Source organism: Melospiza melodia, chromosome 5 (genome assembly GCF_035770615.1).
Source record: "Melospiza melodia melodia isolate bMelMel2 chromosome 5, bMelMel2.pri, whole genome shotgun sequence".
Classification (NCBI taxonomy): Eukaryota; Metazoa; Chordata; class Aves; order Passeriformes; family Passerellidae; genus Melospiza; species Melospiza melodia.
Window position 1 is genome coordinate 32090483 of NC_086198.1, and position 27058 is coordinate 32117540.

Below are 27058 nucleotides of genomic sequence, written 5' to 3' on the forward strand. Positions count from 1 at the left end.
TAAACTCCAGCATACCAAAGGTGTATGCTGAGATACAGACTTAGCCAGTCTAAGATCAACAGCACAATATCTGAGATCTGACCTGCTTACACCAATGAACAGAATTATAAGCCATTTTAGGCAATAATACTTGCTTAGCACCTGCATGGGGACAGGCAGTTCTTGAACGTCTACCTGGTACATGCTGAATATATTTGAACACTCCAAATTGCATATAAAGCATCTCTCAAGACCTTGCAGCACTTCTGTGCTTGGGATTTCAAACTTCACACTGTAATATTTGACAATTTTAAAAAACCAATATACTTACATTTCATAACAGTCTAAGCAGCTTGATAATTTAAAATAAACAAGCTAGGCTGCAATGGCAACAGGATTACAAATAGCAGAATCAAGATGATCAAAATCATTTCATATCTCTCATACAACTCCCATGTTTCAAGAAGCCAGTCAACAGTGGTAACTCAGAATAACATAGATATTTATTAAATGGACTAATCTGGAAATTCATGGGTTTGGGGAAACACAGCCATACAATTTGATGTCAGTTTAACAAAACAGCAAATCATGAGAAAAGCATAAAATGTTTAACGGAGAAATCAAATATTTGAAGAAAAGCACAAAGCTGGAAGGATAATACTGTAAAGTCACACCAAGATGGATGGAAATCTAAGACTACAAGACTAGACCAAATAAAATGCAGCAAGCTACTTCTTTTGAGTTGCCAAAACAACATAAACTTGCTTTTCTATCTTCAGACTGCCTAAGACAACTCTGGATAGTTCTTTCTGGGATCAAATCCTCCTCCTGTTGCCTATACAAGTTCTCACAATGTAAAAGCCAAGTGACAATTCACCTAAACTCATGGCAAACTAAAGGTCTCAACTCCATAGATGCAGACTGTGCTACTGAGCTCTACCGAGACACAACAGCAAGGCCCAAAGAAAACCATTATTTCATTTGCTTTTCTCCAAATAATTAATTTTCCTGCACATCACACAAACCAGACCTGCCCCCCATGTCTAATGCTGACACACTAAATTTCATTCACTCTTCCTGTTCTAGTCACATCAACACAGATTGTATTCAGGTCAGGTTCTTATACAGACACGTCAGCAGAGTAGAATTTAGTGCCTTACATTCTTTAATGATCTATTTGCTCTGCACCACTCTCATCGTTATATGCAAGTTAATCATCCAGAACAAGAAAAAACTTGTTCAGCAACAATTTCTCTGAATAAAAGCACATTCAGTTTTTCAACCTGCAGGAATTGCAAAAGAACATAAGAAAATGTCATATTAATCACTCACTTCCAAAGCTATTTTTTGTTTCGTAAGAAGCTGCAACAATTACTCATTACAACTGCTACTGAAAGACAAGATGCACAGACAGCAATCACAACCAGAGTAACAAATTTTTTAAAATGAGTCAGTTCAACAGAACTGAAACAAACCAGGAACTGGACCATCTCTATGTTTGGGCACATGATTGGTAGAGACTTGCCTATTGAAGTTTCTAGGCACCACAGGAACAAATCCACCCATTTAAATAACATGCAAGTTTGGAAGGAAGCCAAACATACCCATGACTCTGAATAAAATCTCCTCAAGCTGTAACATCAGAATTCCTATCTTAGTTTTGCATGTGGCAATTAAGGCACAGCATGTTACAAAAGGGATGAGGAAGAAGCCATCACAGAGCCAGGACTTTCCAAACTCTACCTGTATCTCTTGTACAGACTCATATGACTCGGGGCAAACCCCTTCATCTTTGTTTCTCCATCTCTGGAGTAATGGCTCTCCAAGAGCCATGTGATGCTCTTTGCAGCAATTCCAGCTTTGATACCTCTTGAAGACCAAGATAAAGACTGCTCAGAGATGTTCACCTGCACCTGAGTCTCTATAATCAGTTGTTCAGTACTTTCACCACTAGCCTCAGAAGCAAAGCAGACCTAATGATCAGCAAGACTAAGGGAAGACTCCTCTACCTTTACAGGGAGACCAGTCCCAAGTGTGCCAATTTTCAGTTCCACGAGACAAGAGTGCTTTAACACGTGATGCTCAAGGACAAAGCAGCATATTTTCTGCTATCAAACCAAAATAAACATTCCTTATTTCATTACGACAGTCACCTAGGATCAAAGCTGGGGCTTTTTTTAATTTCCAGTTGGCAACCTTCATTTGTCTACTTTCTTCCACCCTGCCTCTGTTCAGAGACCCAGTTTCACAGATGAACCCACCCATACCCAAGACAATCCCACTGGAAACAGAAAAATGTAACCAACCCAGACAAGCGTGAGCAAGGAACACGCAAATGTGGAAAGGAAGGGAAAGGTTCCTACCTCCTTAACCAGGAGACAAACACTGAAGGAGACTGAAATCCATTCCCAAGACAACCAGGGAAGCAGGAGCAGAGCAATTCATGCTCCTTTCTCATCAGCAGCTAGACAGTGATGCAGAGAAACACAGACTCCCCTTGGCGGAGAGCAGGGGTTTCAGGATCACCACACGTCCCCATCCACTGGAGGAGAACACGCAGGACAAGTCATCTCTGCCTCAGCACAACAACCGAGCAGCAATGACGTGACCTGCACCAGGGCACTGCTGCTTGGCACCACTGGGACCTGCCACCACCCTCACACTGTCAGCTCCAGGCATCACCAACAGGCAAATATCCTAAACACATCAGGAAGCAGCTACTCATCCAGCACATGAACAGATTTTAAACTAAGTCCATGAACACAAATGAGGAAAAGCTTGCATTCCCTAACAGATGCTTGTAAATCTAACCGTTTCTTAGGAAAAGGACAGCATCTGACGCAATCAAGTTACAATCAGGCCAGTGACTGACCCTGCCTGTGCTCTGGGTTAGTCCCCAAGGCACCACCCAACTCTCACACTGCCCTTTGGCAGGCACAGAGCATTCATAGTGTCAGTCAACACAGCTCAGCTTACAAACACCAATTCCTTCAACTGCGGCAGCCTGCTTAGCTAGAACCTCACAGAGGCAAAAAATAGCTACAGCAAGCAAAATATAGCACAAGGTTAAGGAATTAGGAGAATGAAGACAAACAAAACACTGTAAACCAAAGCAATGCCAGAGACAAGCAGCACAACCCAACTGAGCACCTCCAACACCTCCCCTCTGAACCAGAGGCAGCATCCAAAGAGCATATGTGCACATTTGCAGAGCCAACCAACTGCCACAGCTGGAAGGGCAGCTGAGCTGACTCGGTTAACATGCTTATGCAATACGACACACTCATTCTTTTTTCCCTACTGCCAAAGCCAAGTGTGCCAGTGACTGTGCTGCTCCCTGGACACTGAGCCCATCCCTGGTATTAACTTCTGTTCTCCATGCACAGAACCACCTCAGGAACCCTTCCCTGTGGGTAACATAAGGGTTACTGACTGACAGCTCTGCTACCACACTGACAACAGCCCAGAGAAACACATACTCTCTTCCAACAATTACTGGCTCCTAGCTAACCTAGGTCTGAAAAGGAGTTCTACTGCTTTTATCCAACCATTTTTCTTTTCCACGCTGACACGCCAGACACAGATTTAATTTCTAAAAAAGTCTGTTAAACCAGTAAAACACACCCCAAAAAAATTTAAGATCCTGCATAGCCTTTTTAAAAGCTATGCCATGTCCTTCTCAGACACAGCTAACACAGCCTCCATTCTCCCATGCTGCCTTATCCTGTGAGGGTGTCCAAGAGCTTTCTCCAGCAGCACATCTGCACACATACCCTCCCCTTAGGAATACTGTAACATTAACATTCTTTATCAAAATGCATCTGCAAGGAAGGCGGCAAGTAGATGGCACACGCATTGTCACATCTGTTTTCCCTCAAAATTTGGCACAGGAAAATGATATTAACAGTGATATTGACGTGACACTGCTACAAACCAAGTTCCTTCTCCTGTAACCATCTGACTCTCAGCCACTAGCCTGAAAACTTAGCTTGGAATTACTACTTCCTCCTCACTTAACTACTGCAGGCCACACAAAAATTAAAGGGATAACATCCTCAAAAAAGGCCATAACTGTGTGCAGTTAAAGGTGTAACACCACCCGTCCACACATACACGACGCAGGAAGGAGTGTCCGCAGGGCATGCAAGCACTAATAACTGGATAATCAAAGAGCATTAGACCACGTGTCCTAAAAGCTGAACTTGGCCCTGGCTGTACAATAGATGCCTTTGTCAGCCTACAGATGTTTCCCAACCTGTTCCTTTCTGCACCTGTGTCCCAGAAGCACACAGCAGCTCTGAAGAGCACAGCAAAAGTAAGTGCTCTGCCCAAGTGCCACCACAGTGCCCAGCACACCAGATGTGGCCTGACTGAGTTGGAGCTTCATTCTGTGTGCTACATTATATGAAAACAGACATTTACCTGCATGACAAGGGAATGTGTAACACAAGGATCACATCCAAATCCCCAAATTGCTTTTGGTTTGTCTGCTCATTACACAGAGCACAGCTCCATGCTGTGCTAGCCAAACAACACTTTTTTTCCATGTGAGCTGCCTTCATGAGGCTCAGGAGGTCCCAAGAAAATCCCCCCACACACAACACAGACTCCCCCATCTTTCACCACGCAGAAATCAAAAGCTGGTCTAGGATCTCAGCACCTGCCAGTCTGCAGATACACTTGATGTAAGGCAGCTGTGACTATTTTGGGGAGTGTAGAAGAGCTTCATGTGTATTGTATTATGCTTTCAGCCAAAACAAAAGTCAGTTTCAAGTACTCACTCTGCTTTTTCTCCCTTCTATCTTGAACTGGAACAAACCATATCTGCTACTCCATTATTAGCAAAGCAGAACTGTTTGAGACAGAATAACAGGCTTGACCTTTACAGTCATGTGCAAACAGATTCAGAAATGTTTCACTCTGGAAAAAAAATCGACATGACCAAACCAACTCAAATGCCACAAGTTAGCCTTCCAGACAGCCTTCCAGCTCATAATCCACCTAAACAACCGAACTAGATTACAACTGAAAATAAAACAGCAGCTTCCACAGAGCAGCAAGTCACATGCAATAACCAAACTAACCAAGACCAGTACTGTACATGTCACTCTTGTCTCATAGGAGAACACCAGCACACCCCAGCAGAAGTAACCCTGTACCAGGTATACTACATTCATAACACCTGCCAGAGAAATAAGCTCTCCCAGAGTTAAAAACTGGGGCCACACCTCGTGGAAGCACTTGGAAGTATTAAAGTCCACAGATCATTACAATGGCATCTCTATTTACCTCTCCAGATAAAAGAACAACAAACAAGCCCCACCTTGAGAGGAGATGAAGCAGTGTCAGCCATACTGCAGCCTGCTTCCAAATTTACAGAAGCTGCTGGAGCTGCAAATCCTCACAATGCCTTGCTCTGGGGACCAAAAATGATGGTATAAGAGGTTAATTGAGGTGGGGCTAAACAAAGGCCAATAGTAACTTATGCACAACACAAAGTTCGTTTACTTGGATTACCACCTGAACTGCTGTTGCTGAGACATAAGGTAGAAAAAACAACCACCACAACAGAACCTTCAAGACAACCCCAATTCCAAAAGTGGTTTGGAAGAACTTAAATAAACAGCATGACTACCTACAAACACACAGCACAAGAGCTCACAAAACAGGACCTGGATTCCTCTCAATTAAGGCTACATTTTTCTTAGGCCTCAGGTATAACACTATGAATGTAAGAGGCAAACCAAATCACAAAAGTTCTCAAGTACTTACAAAGACTACACACCAAGTAGGACAGCAGAACTCACAAGCAGCTCACTCCTTCACTGATGTAAGACACTGGAGGAACAGTTGACTGGCTCAAAATAACCAGGTGGGAACTGTGTGGGCTAACAGGGTGAGCTCTGCAGGGTCAGACAGCCACTGCTCCTCCCCTGCCCCACACTATAATGGTTTCACTGACTCCCTCCCTGCCCCAAAATGGCGGCGACTGACCCACAGCGCACCCAAAATGGCGGCGACTGACCCAGGGCCTGCAGCAACCCAGACATGCTGAAAGCTTTTGTCTGGGAGAAAGGCAAGCTGACCCTCAGAGCAGGTAGATGGGGAGAGAGCTGCTGACCCTCTGACCCTCCGTGGGTTGATGAGCAGTTTGTTACTGAACCTCCTGGGAATTTGGTTGTTTCTCTGCACACCACCTAGAAGGAACCAAGCTACCTTTGCTATTGAGAGGCCCCTTTTCACAGAAAACTGTGCTTTAACCACCATATCTACTAAAAAAAGCAAGCATTCTACTACACAAAGATGAACTAATCAACTTATAAATACTTAAAGTACCTAACAGATGAACTTCATACCACTTGAGTGGCCTTTCCCCTGCCTCTCTAGCCTTAGACACAAGGTCACTTGGAAAAGCAACCCTCTCCCAAGCCACAGCAGCCCCACACAGCCCCGGACTCACCGCTTTATCAGCCTGGACGACAAAAATAAACCACTGTGTCCACTAGCACACCACTTCTTTCCACACACCCCAGGGCACAGCAAAGTCAGAGCACAAGACCAGCCAAGAGTCATGCTCACTGTTTGCTGTCCAGAGCAGAAGAGCTGCTTTGCATCCCCTCTAGGTAGCTCTGAGAGTTGGGGCACGCAGAACTACCCAGGCCTCCTTCAAGGAGCCGGGCATCTCACCTCCACGCTCCTCAGCAGCGCTCTGGCTGGACAGAGTGCGAACCGCTGTGGGGGAACACTACACAGCACTGCTTTATTTTGCTAAGATACAACAGCATATGCCCCACAGCTCCATTAACCAGTTCTGAATGAAAACAAAAAGCAGATGATGACCATCTTTCCCCATCCACAAATCAGCTTCCAAACCAATCTAGTCAATTTTGAGAAGGAAGCTGGAGAGTCCTCCGGCCTTTTCTTTAACAGCTGTAACTGCCTCTTCCTTGCTTCATCTGCACTTGTTAAAAACACACCCATATATTCAATTACAACACTTTCCAAAACCTCTTTGGTCTGCTGCTGGTGCAAAGACAGCTTAGAGCCTGGCAAAGCCTTTACTCAGTTTCACCATCTCAAGCCCTGCCAAACAATCAAGACAGAAATGAGCATCTTGCAATGCCTACCTTTATAACAGACAGAAAAATCACTTTTACTGCAGTTATTAAGCAAAAAGGACTTAGTGAAGTCCAAGTCAAGACAAACAAGTAAGTAGTATCACTATGTCAAGCCACAACTTTCCATCTCCTCCCCATGTAAGAAAATATTTTGACAACTTGCTAATTTTAAGTTTCATTTTCACTCTTCACAACATAAGCTGTTCTGCATTGACAATTTTAAGCATGTTTCATACCTCGCCATTTCCAGTTTGCTGCAATTTCTGAGGTATAAAGTCTTTTTCAATACTGGAGTTCCCATAACTTCAGTTCCCCAAACACCACCTCAAACTTTGAACAGAGAACTCCCCCTATTTTCATTAGATTTCACTTTCCCAACTTGAGCTGCATTGCAAATACTCTGCTTCAATAAAAAGACAAGGCCTTCACTCTGTATCAGACATTTATTCCACATATTTCTACCTTGCCCTCAAAATGGACAGGAATTAATTTTCTACATCAAACCTTCAGTCAAATTAACTGCTTTTCCCCCCATCTCTGAGAAATAAAACGTAAAAACACATACCTCCATCAAACAGCATACTGACCACTAGGCTATGGAGGCCAAGAAGTCATCACAGATCAGGTGAGTTTAGAACAAAACAAACCATCTAACAGCCCAACTACAGCTGAAGACTACAGCTCTTCAACTTCACACCCTCTTTAGTCAAAAAGATGCATTTCCTTTAGATAGCATTATACTTTATTCAGAACAACTGGATAATAATGTCCACACTTCTGCCTTTAGAACTTTGCAATAAAACCATTTTGTCAAAGACTACAGAAAAACATCTGGAGGGCAACACCTGCATCAACATGGGAAATCTGCACTAAGATCCAGCCCTGCAACCCAGGAAGGTCATTACAACCCCAGCTTTTCAGTATGACCACTGCCAGTCCTCCAGTTCCCAGGAGCCTCAATCCTCCACAATGCCAGGAGCTGCCTTCCTAAGATTACTCAGAGCAAAAGCTGGAAAGAGGGTGGGGGTTAAACAGCTTGCATAAAACAGACATATCATGCTATTAATTCTAATAGCTAATAAAAACACAATATACCACAGCTCTGCTAACAGAACAGAGCTGTATCTCCTATTAAATAGATTTGTTAAGATCTTTAGATTTGTTAACTAGATCAATCATTAATGCCTCATAACACAAGCTCTAACTTGGATAGCTATTAGCATCTTAAAAGCTATTTCATCAGCATGAGTAATAGGAACTACCTGACAAGTTCACAAGCTTCAGTTAAACTCAGATTCAGAAACTGAAAGAAAAAAATGCCTTGTGCAAAGAGGACAGGAAAAAACTTTTCTCCTCTGCCCTCCCATGAGAAAGATTATTAACCAGGGGATTTGTAAAGCATTCAGCATTAGTTACAGGTAGCAGTATGACTAATGTAGCAGCAGTAACACACAATTCTTACTACTAATTGCTACTGAGGCAAGGGATTGATTGTCAACGAGTTATTCCCAGATAAAACGCTATCTCCTGAGCCATAAAGCCTGGTGTCAGTTCGGAGCACCCGAGTGCCACCGGGACACTCAGAGAGCCCTTCCCCCGGCACACACACACCCCCTGTCACAGCCCAGCTGCTCCCCGGCAGGCAGAGGAGCTGGGAGAGCCCGGCCCCTCCTATTTCCCCAACCCCGCACTTGTGCCACCTGTTCCTTTCTGATCCTCCAGGCCACTTCGGCTCCTCCCTACTGACCCGCTCCAGGGACAGCTTGGAGACTTTTCTCAGGATGCAGCAAATTTCCACTGCCCTGACCCTTATCAATTCTCATCCTAAGCATCTATACTCAAAACACCACACAAAACCTGAAGAATAAAAAAAGCAGTAGAAAACATCTTTCAGACTCGAAAGTAGGAAGTTAATTCACACAACAGTCACATGGTAAATTTGGACTTCCCCTGGCCCCCAAGGGCTGTCAATTTGTTTCTGCCAGCTACAGAAAAGAAAAAAACCCCATAATCTGTAGTGACCCTAAACAAAGAACATTGTGAGAAAACTTTTAACAATCTGCTACACTGAACAAAGCACTATAAAATTTCTCTCCTCTCCACTACATACATTTTCTGTGACACCACCTCAATTTGTTCAAGAGTCTATTGCCTTTTTTTTTTTTAATCTCCATGTTGCTATCAGCCCAGCCAAGACATGACCTGCTGTCAGACCTTCTTCCAGTGACTTGGAAGTAGCTCCCAGCAAGGCCAACCAGGTACGCAGGTGGCTAATTCCTGACAACATCTTCATACCCCAAATACAAAACACTGCATTCCAAATATTGCATACCAAATCCACTTTTCTATGAAAATCATTCCTAGACAGCAATGAAAAGCTAAGTGCCACTTTTGTGCTCCCATGCCAATTAGTGATATTATCTGCATGCACTTGCTAAAACCACATCTTAAATCTCCACCAAGAAATGCATAAAATCAGCGAAAGTTAACTAGTGTACTTACACATAAATACACTTACAAAGTCTAAGCGACACACTGATGAAATCGACAGAGATATATTATTTCACTCACAACATCCTAAGCAGTGCATTTTAAACATTCAGTAACTATGAAATATACAGAACTAGCCCTAAACTCAGTGACCTGGGAAGCAAATTACTCTTTACACATCACATCAATTACTAGCTCTGGAAGACAAACACCACACTGTTTCCCACACACAGTGCAAAACTCAAAAATGGCTCTTCTGATGGTGTCCCATGCCAGCACCTAGTGAAGCAATACAGCTGAGAAAGTCCAGCCAACCCCATGGCTACAAAAACCCACCCAACTCTTCCTTCGGTCCCAGTGCAAGTCCGACGACACCAAGCGCAAGTTCACCACAAGAAGCACAAGCCGAGAACCCTGCAGCGAGGGGAGAGGCTCCACAGCACAACCTGCCAGCACTGCACTTCCACCCGTGACACCAATCTGCTGCCTTACACCAAGAAAGACCGAGAATTTTATTTTGTCGGGGTTGTTTGCGTTCTCTTCCCTCACCGTAGGGGGCAAAAGCAAAACACGCAGCTGACGGAGGCGCCGCTGACACCTCACCGCGCCTCACTCACCCAAGGCACCGAGCCGGGGAACCCCGAGCGCCCCGACGAGCCCCCGGCCCAGGGAGCGGCCGAAGCAGCTCAGCCCAAAGCCCCGCAAGCCGCTCCCCGCGGGCGAACGACTCCGCGGGGCCGGGAGGGCCCTGCTCCGGCCCGTCCGCGCCGCCCCCGGCCCGCTCTTACCTTCGGCAAGCGGCTCCTCGGGGGTCACCTGGTACCGCCCCACCGCCAGCGCCCTGCCCAGGGCCACGCCGCTCCCGGAGCCACTGCACGCCGTCCCGCCGCCGCCGCCGCTCCCCTCGGACTTGGGCATGCGAGAAAACTTCTTCATGGCGAGCGGAGCCCCAGGAAGAACCGGGCAGGAACCGGAGGCAAGCGGCGGCCAGGGGGTGCCCCGCTTCACATGCCGGCCGCGGCACTCGCTTCTCCTCGCCCGCCGCCGGCTCCCAAAGGGGAGGAGGAAGGAGGAGGAGGGGGAAGGAGGAAGGAGCAGCCACAGCTCCGGGCGGCCGGGGCGGCTGAGGGGACGCCGCGCGCTGTGCCGGGAGCGGCCGCCCCGCCGGCGCGCGGCCTGACAGCGCAGGCGCGGCCCTGCCCCTCACGAAAGTCCCCGCCCGGCCGGAAGTGCGGCCGGCGCTGCACGTGCCGCGGGAGCGAGGCGCGAGCCCCCCCGCCCCCCCCACCGCTGTTTCCCGCTCGCAGGGCCCCGCGCGCTCCCTCAGGGGAAATGGCGCGAGGCGCTAAGGGGGACGCGCCCCGGGGCGGGGGGGAGACACGCACCGCGCAAAACCCACCCTCAGGCTGCTCCCTCGCCGCCCTCACGATGTCCGTCGTGCTCCGGCGACCCAGCCCGGACGTGCCCTCGGGAAGAGTGTGTGGGAAGCAAAGCGGTGTGGTAATGATCGCCGTGGTAAAAATGGTTTCCCACGCCCGGGCCTGTGGAGCGCTTCGAAGAGAAACCTCAGGGGGGTGGTGGAGTTCCGTTCTCGCCTCACCTGGCTGTTTCCTGTGTCACCTGCTCAAGGTGCCCCGGCCCTGGCAGGGGAGCTTGACTGGATGATCTCCAGAGGTCCCTCACAAACCTAACGTAAAAATCTCTTCATCTGGGAAATATGTGCGAAAAGTGTTGATGATGGGTACAAATTTCAGTGGTGTGCCTACGCATATACTCTGTGCAAAGGTGTGAGGGTGACTAAAAAGAAGGGGTGGGACAGGGCTGAAATGATGGGTCTGAACAGATAGCCATCAGCAATGACATTTAATACGAACATTTCCCCTCTGTTGAAGTATACTGACATTGACAAAACAAACCAGGGAATTTACCACCACTGATTCACAGGCTGATTTCACACAGGAGTCCCTCCCTCACCCCATACAAATAAAAATGTAGTACTTGTGTGGTTGGTTTTTTTCCTAACCAAATGAAAACATATACAGTAAGACCAAAACTGGTAAAGAATGCTCTATCAGTTGTTGCCATCTTATTTCAAATCTCTCATACCTTCTCAGTGATTTCTCATGGACAGCTCCTCACGGCACTGACTCCTGCACAACCAGCAAACTCCAGCTCTCTCCTAACCCACTCTTCTGTAGCACTTGTCTTCTTATTGGACACAGCTGTGGCCTATTAAGGGCAGGCCAGTTCCTAATGTTTGGTGATTAGTACAGCTGCAACTCGTCAGGTGTGAGACTACCTTCTGCACTATTTTCTTACATTCTATCCCTCCACAGTCAGTCTCTCATAGGAATAAATGAAGCTGGATTTTTGGTGTTGGCAGTGGTAATTTAACAAAACAATCTTTCCTGCTGAACAGGTAAGTTTTGGATGGATATCGCTTACCGCCGCTGGTTCAGTAAAAATGGAGGGGTCTGAAGTACAAATCTTTGGGATAATGTTTTGGTAACCAAATTAGTTTCAACTTAACCATGTTGCCACAATCTTAGTGGGTAAGAAAACGACAATGTGTCTGTACTGAAGGGACAACCTATCACGTATGGAAAGCACTGATAAGCTGTTTGCATGGGTAGTCCCCTTTCTGAGGTCGCTGCTGTCCTCTCAGTAACAGCAGATCTGTTTTTCAACAGCATACAGAGATTAATTTGCAGTTTTCCTTGGGAGAGAAAGGAATTTTCAGTGTGGATGAAAGGAGCAGAGTTCTGTGAGATGACATAAGCAGGAGTGTTGTGCTACTAAGGGCATTCCTACAGTGAGATATGGCTATGCCTCTTAGACATTTAATGATCTCTTTGAGAAAAAAATGCAGCTAGGTTAAGAGCATGTACATTTGGTGCCACTGACCACTGTGATTTTGGTGGTGCTCAGTAAAAATAACGTATTTGCTAAAAGCCACTGTGACTTTGAGAGTACAACTGGCTTTTAGGTTACCTGGTAAGGTTTTATTTGGCTTTGGTGTCCCCATCCCCATCCATGTGTTCTTGTTCTTTTTAAAGTAAGAGGCTGAATTATTGCAGGAGTTATTTATGGGCCAGAGAAAATGAGCCCTCTTGTTACACTGGGATTAACACTGCTAATCTCTGTCTTGGCATCCTGGAGAACACAGAGGTCTCCTCCTGGACATAGCTGGCAAATGAGTGTGCTAGCAGTGCACACTGAGCTGCACTGCTGAGCCTGTAGTGGCTGCAGGGCTGGCTGGTCTCCTGGCAGGAGTCTCCAGGAATCTCTACTGCCTCACAGTGTTCCACAGCGCCTTTCGCCTCAGCCTTAGCACCAAATGGGTTTTTCCTGTGAGATGCCAGCATGTCTTCATGTTAAGGAGTCCCTTCTAAGTGTAGAGCAAGAAGTTCAATAATAGGGAGGATTTTAACAACTCACTTAAAAATACAGGCCCTCCAAGCAGGTAACTGAGTGATAATTTCACAAATGTGAATAGGCCCCCTCTCTTTTGTTTAAATCCTCACCTGAGCAGAGCAACATGGTGACATTTCTAGAAGCTATATTAATGTCCAGAAAGGAGGAGTTGTGAGTTGTCTTTCACTGAAGGAATGAAACCCAAGGTAAACTTTGCTCCCTCTGTACTGAGGTGAAACCTCTCCTTTGGTTCAGTCACAGCAGGGATGCTTTGGCCTCCTGCATCTGCAAAGTGTGCAGCAAACCCCACCTACTTATTGCAACACGTTTGGCAGTAAGACAAACGGATCAGAAAGGTGTTTGCACTACTTAAAAAACAAACAAAACAAGTTTTAATACCTTGAAAGCACTCACAAGCAGATATTTTCTGGTTGGTGTAAAACAGTACATGGTCTGAAGAAAAATCTGGTGATAAAGAACAAAAATCAGAAATATAAATCCTGAATTTAGGAGAGATCATTCGGGGGGGGGGGGGGGGGGGATGATGGCCTGTGTAATGGTTTTTTTTCTTAAACTGTCAACTTGATGAATCATGAAATCATAGGAGGTACTCAGATTTCATTAAAAAAAAACCAAACCAATATGACAGTGGAGCCACTACTGAACTTTCACTGCATGAAAACAAAGTGCTGGTCACCTGCTGTGTATGTCTCCACCACAATATTGGAAAGTTTTGCTTCTTCCTTCTTTTTACTGCTTGGGGTCTAAAATGCAGATACATTCCTTCACTTTCAGTAGTTGTGTGGCGGCAGATCTGTGTGGCATATAAATGACCCACTTCCTGGCCCTGTTTGGCACAAAGGTTCTGTCCCACAGTGTCACAGGAGCAGGTCTGGAGGGGATTTTAGTACAGCAGTAACTGCTCTCCATGTGCAGACTGCGAGAGGCACTGCTTGTGTCAGAGAGCATATCCATAACTGTGTTTATTTCCCAGCTCTGGAAAGCTCGGTTCCCAGCCGTGGGCACCTGCCTCGCCTCAGAGCTCGGACAGCTGTCCTGTCCCTGGGAGCGCAGTGAGGCAGCTTGGAGCAGAGGGACTCGCCTCCCTGTGTGAAGCACTTTGCCATCTATAAAACAGTGCTGTGTTTAGCTAGACTGCTGTAAAACCTTAAAGGGTTTGTGGAGGAAAGCTCTAGCTGAGAACACTATGTGAATATGAAACACCAGATATTTCACGTGCACTTGGAGTGTGAAACATGACGGTTTAATCCTCTTTAAACTGAATTGTTCAAATGCTGGCACCTTGATTACTGTTTATCGAGCGTTTCTTTCCTCACATCTCTCCCTTCTCATAACTCTTTCCTCTGTACAGTACATGAATTTGTTTTAAATCAATCCCATGAGGATAAAACAACTTCCTGCAAAAATATTGAAAATCCATTACAGAAAGTATTTATTAAGGCAAAAGAGAAGAAGAAAACTTCCTTTGTGTGGGTGTTGTTTTGGAAATGTCTCTTGCTGCTTCTGGATAAACTTTTTTCATTCTATATACCCAAACTGAGTGTCAGAAACAAATGGAAAAAAATCTAATTTTATAGAAAGATGTCCTTTATGTATTAAAACTTTGAAAGAAATTGGTAATAGGGGATATCAAGTGTTCAGCAATTATTGCAGCAAATTGGCTTTTTGTCTTATGTGGGTATGTGAGGGTTATTTCCTATTTTGTAATAATTCAGTCAGTGCGAGCAAAACACTGTCAGAGAGGGGGTTTGCCCAATAAGCTCTTCTAATTCATTTTCCCCTCTTACTGCTTCATTGTTCTGCTGTTTTGCTTCTGGTTCCCTGACAGCTGTGAGAAACATCATTTTGCACATTTAAGTAGCTGTGCAAACTTTCTATCTCAGTGAATCCTGTGTCTTAGTTTTGTACTGCTGACCCTCATGCAGTCTGGTTTAGGCACAGTTACTGAAACCACACAAAATGTTTATGATGAGCTAAAAGCTAAGAAAATCCCAGGAGACAACTGGTTTGGGCTTGGGTTTGCATTTTTTCTAGGATGAAGTCATATCCCAGCTCCACATCTTAAAGCCAGGAGTAGTAATGAAAGGCTCTTTTGCTTTGCTTTATTATAAATATAAAATTATATATACAAAATTGCAGAAAGAGTTTGGCATGTTGTGAAATATCTTGGCATGGAAAATATGGATGTGTGGGGAAATAAAAAGCAACGAAAAGGAGTGGAATCACTTGGAGCAGAGGGGTGGCACAAATCAGTCAGAAAGCAAGTGCATCCTCTGAAGGCTGCTTTGGTTCAGAGGGTCTGAGCAGCCCTGCAGGCTTTGCGGTGACCTTGTGAAGAGAGACAAATTTTCATTCCTTTCAGTTTCTATCATCTCTTCTAAACAGGACAGAAACAAATGGAGCTGTGGAAAAAACTAAGCTGCTGATTTCCATCTTTAAAATGGAAACAAACTGAGGAGCCAGCTGGTGAAAATATTCAAGGTGCAAATAGCTGACATCAGCTGTGGTGAGTGACACCCAGCACAGCTCTCATTGACACTGAGGTCAAGAGTCTTTTATTGCAACACGAGATTCAGTCATCTGTACTGCAGCCAGCGTTGGTACCAAACAAAATATAAATTCCTTGTTGAGATGACAGCCCCTGGCCCATTCAGTGAGACAAAGTGGGGAAAACAAAGGCAAATGTGCTGATAAGAGTCCTTGGTAGAAATCTGAAGGGAAGGAATCGCAAAGAGCTTCTGAGGGGCTCAGAAATGTTTGCATCTGACCTGGTAAATTGCTTTACATTAATAATAGTCTGTTTCCTTTCTGGAACAGAGCAGTCTCCTGTGTTTGTGCTGATGACCAGGCTCTGGCTTCATTTGATATGGTAACATGTTCCTGCTCACTGTGTGAGAGCCTTCTGAGATCCCTGGATTTGGCCTCCTGCAGTTGAGCTCTTTGCCTTCCCTTGTCCAGGTTCCTGGTCATTCCCAGCTCACCATCAGCCTAGTTACTTTCATTCTTACTTAGAAGCAAGGCCTGATCTTCCCCCTACTTACTTTTGCAGTCCTAAAAATGTCTAAGGAGTTTATTTTATAGAAATGCAGTGTGCCCCGTGCAGCCTTTTTAAGGAAGGCTGCCATCCCAGCTAATTCAATGAGTAAGTCTTACAAAGTTGTTCTCTTCCTTGAAAAAGTTACTCACGTGACTAGAACACGTGGCCTTTCTCAGCAGTTCCTAATCGTGGTATACACTTCACAAAAGGCCTGCTGACAGTACTCAGAGATCTGGGGCGGGGCAGAGTGTTCCCTTCCTGAAAGCTAAACTTTGTTACAAGAAAACTAAAGTGCCCAAATGCCAACACTAATACTGCTTTGCTGCTTCTACAACTGCTTTTGAGATAAAAAGGACAAAAGGTGAAGGTCAAGCACAAGTGATTAGCCTGAATGGTATCCTGCTTCCAGCAGCATACAAATTTCACTGTAGCATCCTTTGTTTAAGTACTTTTGAGAACTACATGCATTACTTCGTAAAAAGTATACAAGTGTCACTGAAAACCCCCAGAGGCATTGATACATCCCAGAATTACTTGCAGCAGTGAAAAGTCTTGGAAGAGCCACAGGCATTGAGGTTCAAGAAATAATTTTATTGCAAATCCTTTTACTGTTTGCAGAGGTAGATTTTACTGTTGAGAATTGTTCTATAAAATGAACAATGGCCTTTTCCCTCTCTCACTCCCTCCCTCCCTCCATGTATTTTTTGAGTTGTAGACAACTGCAGTAATATCTCTGGTCATTAGTCCTTACACTAAAAATTCTTAGTTCTTGATATAGTCTTACAAGCTTCCAGAAAGGGGAACAAGCTCCCTGGAACTGAGAGCCTGTAAAGAAAAAATGGCTTTTGGGTCACAAGTGAACACTGTGTGCTGCTGCACGTGAAACCACACTGACTACAGATGTCACTGCTGGCTGACTCCTACCTTTAAAGTCCCACTTATAAATACAGTTATAAATACTTGGGCCCAAGTGCACATTAAATGGCATGAGGGAGTCTCAGGCACAAGATGGAAGTAACTTTCTGTCCTGGATAGGAGAGATGGTCCTGAGGGGAAGAACTATGCTGGATGTGTGTTCATTTCCTTTGATGTAAGGGCTGTTACATAGGAGAAATTGGTCAGTGTTTGTCAGTGTTTACTACTAGGAAGACAGGAATAATTAGTCCTAATCTACAGGAGAGAAAATTTAAACTAGACAGTGAGAAAACCTTTCCTGTAATTAGAGTGTAAGGAATCAATAGAAGAAAACTCATTAAATGCAGTATCCCCATCAAAAAGGTGGTGAAAGCTTTAAATTTTTCCATGTTCTATTGATTCTCTTTAAAGGCTTGATAGATAAGTGTTTGTTCAGAGCAGGTTGAAGTTAAATTGTAGGTGCACATAGTGGAGCTGAGTATGTTCATCTGAACTCAGTATTTATACATATGCATTCATGACAAGGAAATGCTGTGACTCAGTGGAACTTGATGCAACCTGTAACAGAGATGTTATGAGCTTTAGATCTAATAGTTCCAGCCCACAATGTGCTGGCTGCTTTCTTTTACTCTCCTGTTCATCTGTGCTTGATTGGAATGGGCCTTCCAGCTGCTATAATGTGGAATTTACTGTAGACATTATTTCAAGTTTTGTTGCAAAGTCAATAAAACAGTACAGGTTAGCTTACAAAGCACATGAAAACTAGATTTAACAATAAAAGAAAAAACTACTTGTGTGGCAGAAGGACCTGCATAGGACCATTAATCTGGATTTGTGACAGGATATATTTGGGAAAAGGGACTGTGAACTAAACCCAGCAAGACTGTAAAATGTTTTCCAAGTTCACTTTTTAAGTTGACTAGGAAGTTGAAAGATGATTGAAACAATCTGACAAGCCTTCAAGAAATACTTTTTTTTTCAGAGCATGCATTGGCTTTCCAATTGTATTGGTTTTGCCTATAAAATTGTGCAATTGGTTTTAAAAAGATCCTTTCTGCATTTTTCCTGGTTTTTTTCTCAGTTTGCAATTGCAGTAACAATTTCCCTGCAGGACTCTGGCTTATCACTTCCTTCTAGCCTTTGATTAGTGTCTAGGAAATGCCTACACCTAGTCACTTCTGTTTAAACAGAGCTGTCGCAAACCATAGTAATGCCATAATCTTTACGGATTCAGACTTGCAGTGTCCTTGAGAGGAGATGAGTAAAAGCAATCCAGTGATCCTTGAACAAAACCTGGCCACTGCCCCTGTAAATGCAGTTGGTGCTGACAAGGCAGGAGCACTTGATGCTGCACCCAGCAGGCCTGGCTGTCCAGGGTGAGGGGTTCATCATTCATGAGTGATTCCTACAGACTCCCAGTCCAAGTGCACCACCAGAGGGACATCAGCACAGACAGAAGGGAAGGAGAGAGTCGGTGGAGGTTTGGTAGAGCTGATTGTCCTGTGGGAGCAAGTGCACAGTTTGAGGGACAGCCCAGCTGTGCACCGTGCCAAGTCCAGGTTTGGCAGTGAGTTCTGGCAGAGATGAGAACACGGTACACATCAGCTGATGCCTCAGACATTTGCCACTGCCTGTAGTGATTAAACTCTGGGGGCTCACGTTCACTCCAGCGTAGCAGGACCGGTTCAGACATCGCTTAATTAAATCACTGCTGTGTGCACACCGCTCAAGCAGTTTCTAAACTGATGTAATTAAATCCACCAGGGCAGAGTCTTTATTCAAACTTCTGCTCAAGTGCTTCATCTGTGATCAAAGAGATCATTTCTCCCTGCTGCCTGTGTGCCCTGGGTATCCATGGAGTGTAGCAGGGCATTCATGTTAATTTGTTGCTGTCCTGCCCTGTATCAGACTCGACTGTTTAGAAAATAAATCAGCCAAGTCCCACTTAAGGCAACCTTATCTGTTAAGCTACTATCTGTTAGCATTGCTGTATGAAACCCCAGTAAAAGGCTGGAGGAGGAAATCTGGTAAAGATTGGACTGGACAATGTTGATAAGGCCATGACCCTGATATTGGCATGTAAAGCATGAATAAGATAAAATTATTATTTAGTCTGCTCTGTATTTTTATTCAAAAAAAAGATGGCTAATTAAACCCAAAAGACAGTTTGAACTGCCTCTGGGAAAAAGATATAACTATACTACAGCAGATACACATAAATATACATAGGAACAGTTTTATCTATGTATGTAATACTGGACTAACCTGTAGAACCCTTTTCCACTAAGGTCATGGAGCTTAATAGCTCAGGTAGATGCAAAGGAGACATCTACTTTGATAACAACAAGACTCACAATTACCTCAAGCAGGCTGATTAATTATTCAGTCATTAAAGTGCAGTATTAACTTTAGTGGTTCATTCCAGGTGATGGAAAAGGTGTCCTTATTATTTCGATATCTGCTGTATACTTTTTCCTTTCTGGCATCTGGTGTGATGCACGTTCAAAGCCTGGATGAGTCAGTGTCAGTTACCAATTATACTTCACATGGCAGTATAGTCTGATATTGTTATGTAAATCCTGTGGTTTACCTAAGAGCTCATCTGTCTGCAGAACACATATCCGTGTGTGCTAGAATTTTTAAGCAGTATTAAGATGTTAACATTTTTTCAAAAAAATCCAGTCCATTTATTTAAAAGCAAAACCTATTGTCTTCTGTTGAGAGAAATAATGTTTTTTTTCTTAGCTTTCTCATGTTTGATACACTTTGGGAAATGAGGAAAAAATGTCTCAGTTGTGCTTCATTAAGTGAATTTGTTGATTCAGTAAATGTCATTTCCAAAAGTGTTTTCAAGCCTCACTGTCATAATGAAGCCAGACACTTTGCAGTTAATAACTCTGGAGTTATCTGGAAATGAAAAACACTGGCTGTGACCTAAGAAAGCAGGACCTTCCTACATTTCCTCCTGGTTGTTTCCATCAGCAAGAGGTCCTTAATGACAGTAGGATCTGTGCTTAAATATCTTTTTTTGTAATGTGTGTTCAGCTGGGAATACATAATTCCATAGATAAGGTACCAAAATCTCTAGCTGGGCTTCTGCCAGCTTTAACTCCTTCTGAGAAGATTCTGCTTGCATTTGTGAACTCTCTGCTTTGCACATAAAATGCTTTAAGACATGGGAGAATACAGAGCCTAGATTATCTTAATGTAGGCTTGCTACAGAAGGCACCTCTGTCTACCAGAAAATGTCTACTACATTATAATGCACTTGATTTAACAACTGTGCGGCAAAAGTCACAGCTTCCTGGGGAAAAAGAAAATTAGAGGTCATGCTTCTAACTCCTGACACTGGCCAGAAGGCCTGCTTGTACCACAGAACAGCAGAACTAGGTTTGAGTGTGGCTTGAAAACACAGAGGATCCAAGAGATGTGAGGTAACCCTTCCATTCCATATCCAAAGGGGTGCTGTGTTTGAGGGGCACGCTGCCCTTCAAAATGAGGTGGTATCAGTGAGAACCATCAGATGTCTGGAAACCGCATGGCCTGTGACTGAACATGAAGTGGGAGGAGTTGTTTGTCCCAGAAAAGAGTCAGCCTATTAGTGACAAAAAATAGCAAATGGGAAGTCTGCACAGTCACCTTCCCTTTAACCAGGGCAGAGATGGGGTACTTGAATCATACCAAATGAAATTTAGGTCAAACATCATGGACAAGTTGTGTAGCTGCAAGGACAATTAAGCATTGAATGAGTGGCCAGGGCAGATGGTGGTGTTTCCAGCACAATGAGGAACAGCCTAGACAAAAGGCGCTCAAGAGCAAGCGTATTCGTTTTTAGTTATTCTCCAGGCAGTCTCTTTTCCCAGGGCTCTCCCACTGATTCCCTGTGGATTTAACTACTTTGTCAGCGCCCCACCTACGCTAGCTACCTTCAGAGGGCCTGACAGGTTACACATCCCGTGCAATTCTGGGAAACTTGCTTGGGTTTGGAATTTACTGCTTCTGTGTAGGATTGGAACACAACCGTGCATGCCTTACCACTGAAATATTACCTGTCCGCTGATAGTAGTTGACCTAATAAAGGTGCAGCCTGCTCCACATCACGTGGCTTGCCAAGAACCTAAACCAGCAACACCAGCGTTGCCCTCCTGCTCCCACCTGATTTGATCAGGACAAGTGCACACAGCATTCTGCAAGGGCTGAAAACCAGACTAGAATCCCGACTCGTCAGCCAGAGCCTGAGTACACAGCCTTGCCCAAGGACAGCTTCCTCTTTGCTAAGTGAGCCTTGCTGACAGTCTGTTGGTGGTTTTCAGTGTGTCTGTTTCCTGCCCTGGAAGCTGCCCCTTTTTAGTGTTCTGTCGTCTGGCTGTGTCCAGTGCCTGATGATGGCTTTACTGACAGCTGCTACCAAACGCAGTGGGAAGCACAAAAGAAAAAATGGGTGCATGTTCCAACAGCTGCTATCCAAAAAGCTTACTGGAGCTTAATGCACAGCAAGTGCTTTGTACCCAGCTAGAGACAGTCTTTTTTCAGCCACATTGCCTGACAAAACAAAAATCATCCCCTTTCCACGTAGTCCAACTGTTTCATAACAGCGGATGTTTCAGCAAAACCCCCATCCCTCCAACTGGTAACAGACCCTTGTTAGCAATGCAAGCTGTAATGCTGCTGCTCAGCTCCTGGGGCCTGTTTGACCAAGGCCTTCTGACCCATTCCAGGATGGGTGAGAAGCTAACCAGTTGCAGTCCTCTCCACTCACCAAGATAGGGAGAGCCAAGTTAGCCATGATTCCTTACTGACGTGGCATTTCTGTTCATGCTTCCATTCACACACGGAGGATTATGATAATTTATAGCTAAAGCTCATGCCAGGTCTGCCTGGCTCTGGCCCCAGAATATATGGAAGTTTTTCTTGAAGCTAATGTTGGTGATGCATTATCAGTGACTGACCATTCAAATATCCCAGTCCCACAGGGTTTTTCTGCTTCCTCTAGTCTCTCACTTGTCATTTGTTTCTCCTGAAGGTCCCATGTACCAGGAGCTCTAATCCTCTAGGAAAATCTATTTAAGTTGTCCCTGTAATCAGGTGTACAATAGTGTATAATCTTTAAGGCAGACAGCGTACTCCCCATGCAAAGAAAGCACTTGCATTTACCATGTGAAGCCTGCAAGACAAGTTTTCCTTTAGCCTACCACCTGATAAGTAGAGAGCTTTAGCATGGCTGTCAGAATTCCCTAAAGCAGAGGCTATAAAGAAGTAGTATTTGGCAAGAGCTGCTGTCATCTGCGAGACTGCCTCTTTGATCCTCCTTACACTTGTGTAATCATGCCAACATCTCTGCAAAACAGAGCTGTTGCGTAAAGGTGATCTCTCTCACTTGCTTTTTTCCTCTGATGGGAGTTTTGCTTGCTGGCTTCTATTTCTGTACAGTAAGAAAAGCCCTGCACCTCCTTCTCTACAGTCTCTACCTTTGTATTGCAGCAATTACCCATGTTACAGGTATTTTCTTGATTTCTCACTACATTTCCAGTACCATATTGTACTGCTCAATAACTGAAAAATAATTAATGAAGTCAGGTAGGAAACCTGGTCCTGAGGAGTCACCCATTGGCAAGAGCTGACTTGGCAATGCCAAAAGCTGTGGCAAAACTCCAGGCTGTCTCTTCCAGGGACTGGTATTCGTGTACTGCCAGTACATTCACATACCTTTCAGAACACTATCATTGAAGACATTTGTCAGACAACATTAATAAAAATTCAGGAGTGTTTCCCATGTGTCAGGATTAACAGTATAAAAGTACAGGTGGAATACAGAATCAAACAGAAATTACTGTTTTACTTGAGACCCTCTGTACATCGGATGAAAGCTGAGGGAGATAAAAATATAGATACAGCTAGCATGCAAGCTTTTGCTTCCAATTATGATCAAAATACCAAATCCTTTTGCTGTTTATGCTTCACTGGACTGCTTCTGTTTCTGAAAGGAGCAAGCTGTGTCCAAGCTGCTGAGCTGAACTTATCTAGAAAGCATGAAATCAGAGCTTCCTGACATGTGCCTTTACAGTTAACATCCACCACAAAATTAGTACTTTCTTTAAGAACATGTGTTTTAAAGTGGGAGCATCTTTGGAACCTTTGATTAGGTATTTATAGAATCAAAACCAAACAGAAATTGGACACTCAAAGCACTGCCTGTATTCTGTGTTAGTGTAGCAGCCGGTAGAACAGGTCTTGGTTGACAACCAGAGCTCCTGTAAACTGACATGATGTTTGTCTTTTAAAGAAAACCAACTGCTGCACTGTCATCTACTGCTGTGGGAATTATGCAGAGAATCCTGCATTTTACACAACTCTGGATTATGTCCTTTTTAGGGGCAGATGGAACCCTTGCATTACCAGTACTTTAGATAAAAGTTTAGAAAAGACCCATTGCTGGGCTCCCTTTCCTTTGGGACCTGCAACACAGCTCCATGTTTCTATGAAGCAGTTGCTGGAGTATTCTGGAACAGAATTGGAATGTGGGAGCAAGTCCAGTATTAATTGTAAACATGGCATGAATTCAGTGGCCAGGGGCAGCAGACCAGGGCAAAAAGTTATCAGTTATCAGTTTGCATTTGACCTTAAATATTGGGCTTCCACAAGTGTGTCTATTTAACAGGTTTGTCCCCTAGTGGTGTATCTTATTCTTGGAACAGTCATTTATACCAGCGCACAGAGACAGAAGGTTTATCCAGATCAAAGTGGTAACATGCACTCACTTAACCCTTCTGTCCTGCATAGTCATCAGTCCTTTTCCTTCTCTTGTTCTCAGTTTACATCTAAGATGACATTTTGGACAAGAGAGCTGAAGAAAAGATCATTATTCTCTGCAGCAAAAGGGCCAGATTTTCCATTGCTTTCCACCATGCCAGGGAAAGACAGTTGTCTTCACTGTGGCTCAAGAGGAGCACAGAGCAGCCCAAGTGCTTTGTGCCCCCTCTTTGACCAGCTACAAGGACAGCAGGAGATGGGGTGGCAGGTCAGGTGTATGTAACCTAAACAAATGCCATCAGCTCTGGGCAGCATCACGTACATGTGCCCTCTGAATGCCAAAAAATCAGTAAGCACGCAGAAATTTTCTCAGGACACCTGAGCTGTAGGATAGTTTTCCCTCAGCCATTCACAGAAAGGGACACAGCCTTAAGTTGATCTGCTTGGTTCAGCAGCATTAGCAGGCTCCCTCACTACACAAGAGCTCATCTCATTTCCCAAGAGCTCATCTCTCTTGGAACCAACAAGAAAATTCCTTGAATGCCAGAAAAACTAACTCTTGCTCTTTCTTGTCCAGGCAGTGCCTAGCAGTGTCTTTGGATCCAAATACAGTTTTAGCAAAGTAATTGAAATGATAAATCAGGTAAACTCTGCAGCAGAGTGACTTGGGGATCATGTTGGTTGTTACTGAACTGCATTGCAGCACACAGGAAAGCAGCAAGCAGACCTGCTCTTTCACCCCATGCTGCAGGTAAAGAACAGCCCAAGTCATATTTGACTAGCAGGAACCTCTACAGCAAAATTTAAAACTTAATGTAATTGTATTGTTGGGATGCTCTTCACATCAGTGATGCAGTGCCAGAGGGAGGGAAAGAGAAGTTTTCCATTTATTTTTGAAACTATGGAAAACATCCACCAACATTAAGGGTGAGATTTGAAGTGTTTAAAGAATATAGACTTTGTAAGCAGTGCTGCTCCCCAGTGATGTTTGACATCCCAGATGGGAATCCTAAGGCTTAGGCAGGATCAGTCAAGTTGCTTCTCCTGACAAAACTGGTCCAAAACTCTGTTTCCATTTTTCTGGCCTGTGTTCTCATGTAATGATAATTTGCAAGCTGTGGATATTCAGCTTTACTGAAGGGACAAACAAAAAGCTTTCTGCTGCAAAACAGTTTAAGCAGCTGGGAGGGAGAGCTCAGGCCTCATCTCTTCTCTGCAGAACACAGTCTAACTAATCATACTTTTTATTTAGAGCCATTTCAGCATCAGTATATGCTTTGGTTTTGACCTATTAAGGGAGGATAATACACATGGTCTGTGCACTCAACATATTTCACCACTTTAATGAGCTAATACACATTGTTACCAACATCATATTTCTTGTTTTAATACCTTGATCCTGACAGTCTGAAGTATGTCTTTAATAACGCAGAAACAGTCCTGCTGTGAGGGGAATGAGGCAGTGCAAAGCAAGCCTGAAACACGAAAGCCTGCTCCAGCTCACCAGCACCTTGTGCCAGCAGAGCACTGCAAGCTGAGTGACACACAGGGCTTGGTTTCAGACAGGTGGCGGAGCTGGGAAGACAGAAATCTTCCCAGCATAACTCCCATTAACCTCTGTACCCGTTTCCAAAGGGAGCTGTCATTTCCCTGCCGGTAAGTTTTCATCCAGGCTGTTGCTGACAAGCCGTCAAAGCATTTAGCCAATCCTGCTCACACAACCAGTTGTACAGTCACAGAGGAGAGGACAGGAGCTAGACCTGAGAAGGCTTTTGGCCTCCTGCTGTGCTTAGATTATGATTTAATGCTAAAAAGTTGGCATGGCAACCAAATACTTGGCAACAAAAGGCCAAGGAATGGGTCCAGAAGAGGGCCAAGCAAAAAGCACTGAAGCACTGCCCAGCTCTTCCACGGGCAGATCTGTGCCCTGCATACCCATCTTGTCAGCGCTTCTGTAGCAGCCAGGGTTACAGCAGAAGAAGGCATTATTAATAAGCTAGGCAGGTCTGCAATAAGTAAATAGCAAATTTCTCCAAAACACTTGAAATGGACCCTGGCGCCTCATTCAGGCTCCTTTTGCTCCATCCACCAATTGCCACACGTTGCCAGGAGACGGTCTTGCTCCACAGGAGGACTCGCCACTGGCTGCCATTGTGCTGTCTCTTTGTGTCCCCCTCCTCCCCATCCTGCTCTTGCTCTCTCCAATAACAGAAGCCTGGCAGTGCTCTGTTTCTCAGTTCTGACACAATAACTTATTTTAATTTGAAAGTTTTCAAAAGCTTTTTGGTTTCTCTGCAGTGATTAACTGAGCAAAATCCCCAGTCTGCACAACTCCAGGCTTGCGACACGCAGGCTGGAAAAGGGACACGAGTGCCTTAGAGGGTAGGGCTGATCTAAAGGGGGATTTGCATGGTGAAGACCACTTGTTTGCTGCATGAGCACCTTGGTATTAAGTATCAAGTCCAGGGTATTAAGTTTGGATGCCTGGTTAGGGTATGCAAGTTTCGTTTAGTCTCACTTGTGCTGGGAACTTTCTGTAGTCCATTAAAGCATGCCCTTGGCTATTTAAATGTTCCCAGAGTGTTTTTGATCATATAGGGCCTCAGAAACCTCTTTTGCCTTTGGATACTGGCAAACTTAGTCCCATGCACATCAGAAAAGAAGCCAATGAAGCAACATTCTTCAGCCTTCCTGAGGCACTTCCCTTACACCTCTAAGGAAACCTTTTGAGTACAGACTCAGTATGGGCCAATACAGCGTCACCTTCCCAAGTCTGCTGCTGCCAGTGCCAGTCTCTTGCTTCAGAGAGCCAGGCTGCTAAACAGATAAGTGAAGTTAAAGGTTAATCAGTTCCAGGGTTGGTTTGCCAAATATTGTGAGCTAAGGATCAGTTTATGCTGGCATTTGGCATCATCTTCCGTGGTCAGAACAAACTGAAAGGTGGCAGCTGAGGAGGAGACTGCTGCTGTGACAGAGACCTCGGTGCTGAAAGGCTCCAACACAACAGTGTGGCCAGGGTGCAACTAGAGAACGCAGCACTTCAGCTTCCTCGAGGACCTTGGAAAGCAGACAGAAAATGAGTAGGGATTTTAATGTGCTCTTTGCGGGGACTTAATGACACAGCCTGTCCCTGTGCCCGTGGGGAGGGCAATTCCTTTGCCTGTTATTCTCAGTGCTGCATCCAGACTGAAGCATCATCCTTTCTCTACCTGGATGAGAAATCCTTCACTGTCTGTAAGTAAATTAAACTGAGTGTTCAATCCCTATCACTCCAATAATTTTTCTAATTCCAGCATTCCTTTTCTCGGTTCAATACTTCACCATCCTACCTCTT

The 27058-nt window shown here is 44.6% G+C and overlaps 1 protein-coding gene across 2 annotated transcripts in view; it reads right to left on the bottom strand.

The window, feature by feature from the left end:
* BMP2K (BMP2 inducible kinase) overlaps nt 1-10725 on the bottom strand; it is a 49075-nt gene extending 38350 nt beyond the window's left edge. Inside the window, exon 1 of one of the 2 annotated variants that reach the window (XM_063156832.1) lies at nt 10376-10725. In XM_063156832.1, coding sequence (XP_063012902.1) covers nt 10376-10523 — 148 coding nt within the window. In that variant the 5' untranslated portion in view covers nt 10524-10725. The remainder of the gene's footprint in view (nt 1-10375) is intronic. The other variant, XM_063156831.1, reaches the window with a different exon arrangement.
* Between the last annotated feature and the right edge of the window lie 16333 nt (nt 10726-27058).